We start from the raw sequence: 10414 nt of genomic DNA, 5'->3' as shown, positions 1-10414 counted from the left end.
GGGGAGCGCAGGAGCTTCGGGGTCAAGTCGGCTGGGAATTCGGGTCCTGCTGAAAGGTTGGGAGTGGGGGGGTGGTTGGGGTGGGGAGGAAACAGGGTAATATTTGCCCGCTGAAGTTTGTAAACACCACCCCCCCCCCCCCACCCCCCACCCCATCTCCCCAACTCTCCCTCCCCCACTGAAAGTTTGGTTGATGAGTGCTCGGGCGCTGGGTGCCCCTGGCAGAGGGTATCTGCTGGCGCTGCTGCTGATCGGCGGATGATGGGCAGAGCCAGCGCCCGGGGCTGCGCTCTCCTGCATCTCAACGAGGACAACGGGCGCTTCGTGCTGCTGGCCCTCCTCATCGTGGCTTACCTGCTGTGCGGCGCCGCCGTCTTCTCGGCCATCGAGCGGCCCACCGAGCTGGAGGCTCGGGCCAGGTGGAACCGGACCGTGCGCAACTTCGCCGACAAGTTCGACATCGCCGCCGGCGAGCTGAGCGCCTTCCTGCGGGACTACGAGGCAGCCATCGCCGCCGGCATCCACGCCGACACCCTGAGACCCAGGTGGGACTTCACCGGAGCTTTCTACTTCGTGGGGACTGTGGTGTCCACTATCGGTAAGGAGCTCCCTCCGCAGCCCGGGCGAGGCTGGGAGGGGATGGGGGAGTGAGTGTTGGAGGAGGGTTGTCAGCCTTATCTGACTGGGTCACCTGAGTCTGTGGCTGCCAGTCCAGCCTCAACCGTCAGTGAATGCGAGAGGATGTGCGAATGAAAGTGTCAAGAGTATCAGTGGGAGAGTTTCAATAAGCGGGTGTTCTACCTGGGGAATGTGCACTTATCCAAGAGCATCTCTTAAAGCTCTTGGCCGAGTGCAAGTCCCCATATGGAGTGAGTCTGAGTGTGTGAGTCTGTGGAGGCTCAGTCAATGAGTGTGTTCCAGACAGAGGTCGATACATTTCCATATACTAATGGCATCAAGGGATAGTGCGGGGAAAATTGAAGTAGATCAGCCATGACCTAGCTGAATGGGGGAGCAGGCTCGAGGGGCTGAATGGCCTACTCCTGCTCCTATGTTCCTATCAGTGTTAATCTCTGAGCGTAAATTTCACTGTGTGCATTTGGATGACCTGCTGTGAGTTGGCGTATTTGTAACATGCAAACATCTGAGGTTAGAGAAAGAATAGATTTATGCGTGGTTTGTGCATGTGAGTTTAGTGTGTGCCTGTACAGCAAATATTTGTTGTGTGAGTTGATTTGAATCTGCTTGTGCTTTTGGCTATGGGAATTAGTGTGTGAATGAGTCTAAGCGTGAGAAAGAAGTCTTTGGGTGTATGCAGATATGGCAATGGCAAAGCTCACTGTTGATTGCACTGTTTTGGACTGCTCTATCAAATATGATGAATTGTATGAAATGAAAAAAAAACAGGTTTTTAAAAAAGATTTAGCTGTGAAGTGTTATATTTGCCTTTGGATCGTGGAGATTTTGCTGTCGTTTGTTTTGACAAAGTGTAATTATAGCAAAAAGTGTAAGAGACGGAAGAACTTCACTGCTAAAATCACACCGGACATTTCCAAGATAAATGTTTGAGCTGAGGGTAAAGCCGCCATCCGCTCACGCACTGGCAATTGCCGACTATGTTCATGTATGTGTGAGAAAAGCAAGGATGCGAGAGAGTGCGAGGTCAAAAGTGTCTCTAAGAAAATGTGAGCGGGATTTTCCACTCAGACTGAAACAGCTTCCTGGTACAACTCACGTAGAATGTGGCGGAATTTTTTTCACCAGCCAAACTACAATGAGATGCAAATTATGGAAATACATCATATTTTATTTCTCCTATTAGCTGCACTGTAGCAGGTCAGATTTACCATCATTTAACATCTTAGCGCCTCTCCCAGGAAGCATTTTATGTACAGTGAATTAAATTGAAGTACGGATGCTGCGTTTCTATGGGTGAAAGAGCAAAACATTTTACATTGGCAGCATCCCACAACAAATAATGACCAGTTAATCTGTTTTTGGTGATATTGGTTGAGGGATGAAAGTTAAGCAGGACACTGAGTAAATTCCATGGGCTAGATAGTTTTATTGGAATGTTAAGGCTTGTTTATCCAAACATGCAGACCCGTTCCTCCCATGGTGCACTCAATTTGTATTGGTGCAAAAGTGTGTCCATGATTCATTGATATTGATAACTTATGTTCAATTTCTAATGCACAGAATTTCAAGATTTTCCAGGAATTTTACTGGAGCTTTGGCATTAAGGTCCGTGATATCATCCATTTTCTATCAAAACCACAAGTCAGTGGCCTTTTTCTGAATTGTTCTTGGGATTTGACAAGTCTGCATTATTGCCCTTTTCTGATTGTGCTGCAAAGGTGCTTGCTGCTGAACCTTCTCCTTGAACCAGTACAGCTCGAGTGCTGATGGTGTAGGGGATTTGAGAATCTTGACCTTTGCTTCTGATTTGATTATATTCAAATAGCCTTGGTCTTTGTAATTGTGTTTCAACCTCAGGGAAATTTGTGCCATGAGTGTAGATACCAAAGAGTTCTTTGTACCAGGTGCCATCATGCATTCCTTTCCATCTTTGTAAATATAACACTTTGAATATTAACACCAGGCAGCTTAAGAATGTTTAGTGACCATTATCTCTATGTAGTTCAGCATTGTAAGAATTTGATGATTTATATGGCGCTTTAACATTATAGTGACCCACAGTGTCATTTTTGGCAGGCTAGAAAGGCCCATATTTGATTTCTTCTGCTAAGTTAACTGATCTCAGGCATGTTAGTGCTAGGGACCATCACAATTGGCATTGGTGTACCTAGGTTATCAAAGGGAAAAAAATCATTTGGGATTTACACTTCCAAACACTATCCAGTGACTCTTCTTGGAAAGTGTACCATATACCACTGAGTATGTGACCTCAACAGAGTTTGAGAGTTTGATGAGCTGAGGGGAAATATCTTTCTAAAAATCTAATATTGCCATGTAACTGCAAGTACTGTTTAAATTTTAAGTCTCATCCAGGGGCCTAAGCAGGAAGATAGAAGCTATCCACTGGCAGCAGCTGAAATAGTTAATTAAGGAGACTAGCTTGAACTGGTCATGCTGTACCTGAGCTCAGCTAGTCCTTTTGTTTAGAACATGTAAATTCAGACATTCTCAGTTCAATTAGCGCTGAGTGTGCGACATTAATTGAGTGTGAGAGTTTGGTGTGATGAGGAAGTTCGGTGAGGAGGGAGGTGCTCCTTTATTTTTTCTAATTCTTTCCCCCTGTAGGAACTGGTTCTTGTTCTGCTACAGGGAAAGAAGCTACTGTTTGGTGAGTATCTGGTAAGTAGTCAGGGTCTATTCTATTCTTAAGGTTTAAAATAGTACAGGAATTTGTGATATGATTAATAAATACATAAAAGAAAATAATAATTGGATAAAATAATTAAGTAATTAATCAAAGCACAGAAGTATGGCAGGACAGGTGATTTGTCATGGCTGCAGCATATGGGAGCTCCTGGATACCAATGTTATCCAGGGATAGCACATCTGCAGTAAGTGTCTGTGGCTTGAGGAGCTTCGGCTCAGAATCATTGAGTTGGAGGCTGAGCTGTGGAACTGCGATACATCATGGAGGGGAAAAGTTACCTGATGCTTTGTATCAAGAGGCAGTTGCACCAGTTAAAATAGGATCTTCTGATTTGGAAGGTGGTCAGGGACAGGAGGTTGTGACTGTAGCTGAGGCAGGTAAGGGGACCCAGAGGTCAGGAGCATGAGCTTCTGCAAATGTCCAATGGGTTTGAGGTTCTTTTGGCTTGTTTGGATGAGAGTGGGGGCTGCGGGGTGGATGAGCTGACTGAACATGGCACTTTGGTATAGGAAGTCATTCAAGTGGGGGAGCACAAAGGAATGTAGTGGTAGTAGGGGATAGTATAGCAAGGGGGATTGACACTGTTCTCTGTAGCAAGGAGCAAGAGTCCAGATGGCTATGTTGCCTAACTGGTGTTAGGATTCGGAACATTCACTCAGGCCTGGAGAGGAACTTGCAATGGGAGCGGGAGGATCCAGTGGTCGTGGTCCATGTAGGTACCAATGACATAGGCAGGATGAGGAAGGAGGCTCTGTATAGTCAGTATGAGGTGCTAGGCACCAAATTAAGAAGCAGAACCTAAAAGGTAATAATTTCTGGATTATTACCTGAGCCACGTGCAAACTGGCATAGGACCAGTAAGATTAGAGAAAAGAATGTGTGACTCAAAGGCTGGTGTGGAAGAAGGGGGTTTCGGTTCATGGGGCACTGGCACCAGTATTGGGGAAAGTGGGATCTGTACTGCTGGGACAGTCTACACCTGAACCGTGCTGGGGCTGGTGTCCTCGTGAGCTGCATAACTAGGGAAGTAGAGAGGGTTCTAAACTGAATAATGGGGGCAGGGATCAAATTTGGGAAGATGCAGTAAACCAAAGAATGGAGACAAAGCAAGAGAGAAAGGTACTAATATGGGAAATAATAAACAGACCTTAACAGGAAGGGACAGAGACTATAAATCTAAGAGTAAATCAGCAGATAAGGCTAGATGCTACAAAAATTTAGGAAGGACAGGAAGTTAGGAAAAGGTGGAGGAGTGGCTCTGTTAATTAATGATGGTATTAGCACATTAGAGAGGGATGACCTAAGTTCAGGAAACCAGAATGTAGAAGGTTTGGGTTGGGATGAGAAATGATAAAGACAAGGAGTCACTTGTGGGAGTGGTGTACAGGCCCCCTAATTTAACCACATCATGGTAGGACAGAGTATAAAAGAAGAGATAATGGCAGCTTATCAGAAAGGTACAGCAATAATCATGGGGGATTTTAATCTACATATAGACTGGAAAAATCAGATGGGCAAAGGTAGTGTAGATGAGGAATTCATAGAAACTTTTCGGGATAGTTTCTTAGAGCAGCACCTTCTGGATCCAGGCAGGCTACACTAGACCTGGTATTGCGCAATTAGATACGATTAATTGGTAACCTCATAGTGAAGGCACCCCTAGGTAACAGCAATCATAATATGACTGAATTTTACATTCATTTTGGGGGAGTAACGAGTGCGTCCAAGACTAGTATTTTAAACTTAAATAAGGGCAATTATGAGGGCATGAAAGCAGAGCTAGCTAAAGTGAACTGACAAATGAGGTTAAGGGATGGGTCAACAGAGGCTCAGTGGCAGACATTTAAAGGGATATTTCAGAATACACAGAATAGATGCATTCCAATGAGAAAGAAAAATTCTAAGGGAAGGGTCGACCATCTGTGATTAACTAAAAAAGTTAAAGACAGAATCAAACGTAAAGAAAAAGCATATAATTGCACAAAGATAGGTGGCAAGTCAGAAGATTGGAAAGAATATAAAGAACAGCAAAGAGTGACAAAAAGATTAATAAGGAGGGAAAAATTAGGGTACAAGAGAAAGCTAGCTAGTTATATAAAATTGGATAGTAAGAGTTTCTATAGATATTGAAATAAGAGTTAACAAAGTGAACATTGGTCCTATAGAAAGTGCATCTGGGGAATTGAAAATGGAAAGTAGGGAGATGGCAGGTGAATTAAACAAGTATTTTGCATCGGTCTTCACTGCAGAGGACACAAGTAACATCCCTGAAATAGTTGTAAAGCAGGAAATGGAAGGGAGAGAGGAACTTGGGAAAATTACAATCACCAGGGAAATGGTATTGAACAAAATGTTGGGGCTGCGGGCTGACAAATGTCCAAATCTAGATGCACTTCACCCTAAGGTCTTGAAAGAAGTGGTTAGTGAGATAGTTGATGCATTGGTTTTAATTTTCCAAAATTCCTTAGATTCGGGGATGGTTACATTAGATTGGAAAATAGCAAATGTGGCTCCTTTATTCAAAAAGGAAGGGGGACAGAAAGCAGGAAACTACAGGCCAGTTAGCCTAGTCATAGGGAAAATGTTAAAAACTATGATTAAGGACGTTATAACAGGGGACTTAAAAAATTCAAGGGCAATCAGGTAAAATCAACATGATTTTGTGAAAGGGAAATCATGTTTAATCAATTTAATGGAGTTCTTTGAATGAGTCACATCTGCTGTGGATAAAGGGGAACTGGTGGATGTACTGTACTTAGATTTCCAGAAGGCACTTGTTAAGGTGCCACATCAAAGGTTATTGTGGAAAATAAAAGCTCATTGTGTAGGGGATAACATATTGGCATGGATAGAAGATTGGCTAGCTAACAGGAAGCAGAGAGTTGGCATAAATGGGTCTTTTTCTGGTTGGCAGGGTGTGATGAGTGGTGTGCCACAGGGATCAGTGCTGGAGCCTCAACTTTTTACAATTTATACAAATGACTTGGATGAAGGGCCCAAAGGTATGGTTGCTAAATTTGATGATGACACAAAGATAGGTAGGAAAGTACATTGTGAAAAGAACATAAAGAGGCTACAAAGGGACATAAATAGGTTAAGTGAATGGGCAAAAATCTGGCAAATGGAGTATAATGTTGGCAAACAAAAAATAAACTTATTATCTAAATGGGGAGTGATTACAGAGCTCTGAGTTTCAGGGGTATCTGGGTGTCTTTGTGCATGAATTACAAAAGGTTAGTATGTAGGTACAGCAAGTAATTAGGAAAGCTAATAGAATGTTAATGCTTTTTGTGAGGGGAATTGATTACAAAATTAGGGAGGTTATGCTTCAGTTCTACAGGGCACTGGTGAGGCCACATTTAGAGTACTGTGTATAGTACTGGTCTCCTTATTTAAGGAAAGATGCAAATGCATTAGAAGCAGTTCAGAGAAGGTTTACAAGATTAATACCAGGAATGGGAAGGTTGTCTTATGAGGAAAGGTTGGACAGGTTAGGCTTGTATCCACTGGAGTTTAGAAAAGTAAGAGGCGATTTGATCGAAACCTTTAAGATGCTGAGGGATCTTGAGGGTGGATGTGGAGAGGATGTTTCATCTTGCGGGAGAATCTAGAACTAGGAGTCACTGTTTAAAAATAAGCTGTCGCTCATTTAATACAGATGAGGAGAAATTTTTTCTCTCAGAGGGTTGAGGGTCTTTGGAACTCTCTTCCTCAAAAGGCGGTGGAAGCAGAGTCTTTGAATATTTTTAAGGCAGGGCTAGATAGATTCTTGATTAACAAGGGGGTGAAAGGTTGTCGGGGTAGGCAGGAATGTGGGGTTGAGATTGCATCAGATCACAGAATTTTTATTGGCGCAGGAGGAGGCCATTTGGCCCATTGTGTCTGCACCGGCTCTCCAAATAAGCATTATGACTTAGTGCCATTGCGCGGCCTTTTCCCCATAACCTCGCACATTGTTTCTGTTGAAAAAATCATCTAATGCCCTCCTGAATGCCTTGATTGAGCCTGCCTCCAGCACACTTCCAGGCAGTGCATTCCAGACTCGAACCACTCGCTGCAATTAATATATATTACAGCTTCACAAAATGTATGTCAGTGTGCTTTGATAAAAGGAAGGTAACAACCTAAATGTACAAAACATCATGTGTGTGAATCACAGCTATTCATACAATAGTTACGAAAAGAAGATTGTCAAAAATCAGTGTTTTAAAAAGCTCACTGAAGGATATAAAATTACCTTCCAAATATAGAGCATGATGAAGACCTCCAATAATCGCTATTGAGGTGAACAGAGATACTGACCCAGAGCTGGACAGTCCAGTCCAGCTGGAAACTGAGGTCCACTTCAGATGGAAGAGTGTTCAGCCATGATCTTATTGAATGGCAGAACAGGCTCAAGGGACCGAATGGCCTACTCCTGCTCCTAATTCGTATGTTCGTATATGTTCACCATTTCAGGGCATGCATGACAAGCAGTTACTTGGATAAAAGCAAAAAACTGCGGATGCTGGAAATCCAGGCTGGCCAGTGACCCACAACAAGTTGCCAGCTTTAGGTGAGAAGGATAAAAATTGAAGGGAAAAATTAGTCAGGTATTTCTGGGATCACAGCAGCACAACATCTGTGTAACTGTTTGGGAATAGTTATATCAATGATAAAGAGCATGTATGAATTTCAGAACTGAAGAAGAGTCATATGGACTCGAAACGTTAACTCTGTCTTTCTGTCCACAGATGCTGTTAGACCTGCTGAGTTTTTCCAGCAATTTGTGTTTTTGTTTCAGGTTTCTAGCATCCGCAGTATTTTGCTTTTATCTTGCATGAGTTTCAGTCTGGGCCTCTTTCTTTTGCATGGTCAGGAACAGAGGGAAGCATTTTGCAGGGATTATCTGTTTTCACTTTCAGGAATGAAGCCAGAGTCACAGAATCACAGAATCACACAGTGCAGAAGAGGCCCTTCAGCCCATCGAGTCTGCACCAACACATGAGAAACACCTGACCTACCTACCTAATCCCATTTACCAGCACTTGGCCCATAGCCTTGAATGTTATGACGTGCCAAGTGCTCATCCAGGTACTTTTTAAAGGATGTGAGGCAACCCGCCTCCACCACCCTCCCAGGCAGCGCATTCCAGACCGTCACCACCCTCTGGGTAAAAAAGTTTTTCCTCACATCCCCCTAAACCTCCTGCCCCTCACCTTGAACTTATGTCCCCTCGTGACTGACCCTTCAATTAAGAGGAACAGCTGCTCCCTATCCACCCTGTCCATGCCCCTCATAATCTTGTACACCTCGATCAGGTTGCCCCTCAGTCTTCTCTGCTCCAATGAAAACAACAAAGTCTATCCAACCTCTCTTCATAACTTAAATGTCTCATCCCAGGCAACATTCTGGTGAATCTCCTCTGCACCCCCTCCAGTGCAATTACATCCTTCCTATAATGTGGTGACATCTGCACACAGTACTCCAGCTGTGGCCTCACCAAGGTTCTATACAACTTCAACATGATCTCCCTGTTTTTGTAATCTATGCTTCAATTGATAAAGGCAAGTGTCCCATATGCCTTTTTCACCACCCCACTGACATGCCCCTCCGCCTTCAGAGATCTATGGACACACACACCAAGGTCCCTTTGTTCCTCAGAACTTCCTAGTGCCATGCCATTCATTGAATACTTCCTTGTCAAATTACTCCTTCCAAAGTGTATCACCTTACACTTTTCAGGGTTAAATTCCACCTGCCACTTATCTGCCCATTCGACCACCTTGTCTATATCTTCCTGTAGCCCAAGACACTCAACCTCATTGTTAACCACCCGGCCAATCTTTGTGTCATCCGCAAACTTACTAATCCTCCCCCCCACATAGTCATCTATGTCGTTTATACAAATGGCGAATAATAGGGAACCCAGCACAGATCCCTGTGATACGCCTTTTTTTAAATTTTAAATGATCTTTCCCATAGAGTGCAGTGTTACAACACATTGGAATATTAATGACTGGTGCCATGGGGATAGGGATGAGGTTTTGATTCCTTGCTGTTTTTTAGCCACGTTGCTGGTAGGAGTTGCCATGGAAATATTTTCTTAATCTCTGGCTTACTGGTATGACATTATATGAGCTGCTCACAGAGGTGAAAAATGACCACTCAACTTTGTTCTCACATATATTTGTTGCAAGAGTCCTATATATAGAAAATAATGATTTGATTATTAAGAGGAATCGTCGCTACGGCATCTCAATAGCATCCAGGACAAAGCGGCCTGCTTGATCAGCAATCCATCCACCATCTTAAACATTCACTCCCTCCACCACCAGCTCACAATGGCAGCAGTGAGTACCACATACAGGGTGCATTGCAGCAACTTACCAAGGTTCCTCCGAAGGCACCTTTCAAATACCTGACCTCCACCACCCAGAGAGACAAAGGAGCAGATGCATGGGAACACCATCCTCTGTTAATACCCATCCAAGCTGCACACCATCCTGGCTTGGAACTAAACAATCCCTGCTGCCACATGATGCCGGGTTCCTACTATAGCTTTAAAAGGGACAATCTTCTCAAGGCTAGAGAGAAGTATCTGAATTTTGCTGGATCAACGCAAAGCACCACCAGGGGCATGATCTCCCCGTAATTGACTACAATTCCTGGGGTGGGACTTGTAATTTGTAAAGGAATGTACCACATGAACAATCCTGGATGCCTGATGTATACAGGTATTCCTTATGTTCAGTGTTGGCCGAATCTGATTTTTTTGGTCATGCCAACACAACAAAGCGGCAGGGCAGAAGTATGGTGAGGTAAGTAGCTGCAGCAGTGTACCAGGCTACGTTGTGTCTCAATGGGGTGGGTTTAATTGGTTCTTTCTTGCCCTTTTCATTTGTATAGATAATTTGCATGTATGTATCCAGATTTATTTTGTAGTTACTGTTTTGTGCATTGGTCCCCAACTACAAAAGAGCTAACGTTACATGAGGAATTTACTTCAGTTTCAGCAGGAATAATATTTATAATATAAATTATTTATTAATAATTTTTTTTATAAAATAATAAAATATTTGAATCTGA

At 43.4% G+C, this 10414-nt stretch overlaps 1 protein-coding gene across 1 annotated transcript in view; it reads left to right on the top strand.

The window, feature by feature from the left end:
- The first annotated feature begins 261 nt into the window (after positions 1–261).
- Positions 262–10414, top strand: part of LOC144689330 (potassium channel subfamily K member 12-like) — an 81573-nt gene continuing 71420 nt past the window's right edge. The window contains exon 1 of the mRNA XM_078556366.1: positions 262–598. Coding sequence (XP_078412492.1) covers positions 262–598 — 337 coding nt within the window. The remainder of the gene's footprint in view (positions 599–10414) is intronic.

This window comes from Cetorhinus maximus, chromosome 14 (assembly GCF_964194155.1).
Source record: "Cetorhinus maximus chromosome 14, sCetMax3.hap1.1, whole genome shotgun sequence".
NCBI classification, from domain to species: Eukaryota; Metazoa; Chordata; class Chondrichthyes; order Lamniformes; family Cetorhinidae; genus Cetorhinus; species Cetorhinus maximus.
This window is presented reverse-complemented; position numbering and strand designations above follow the sequence as displayed.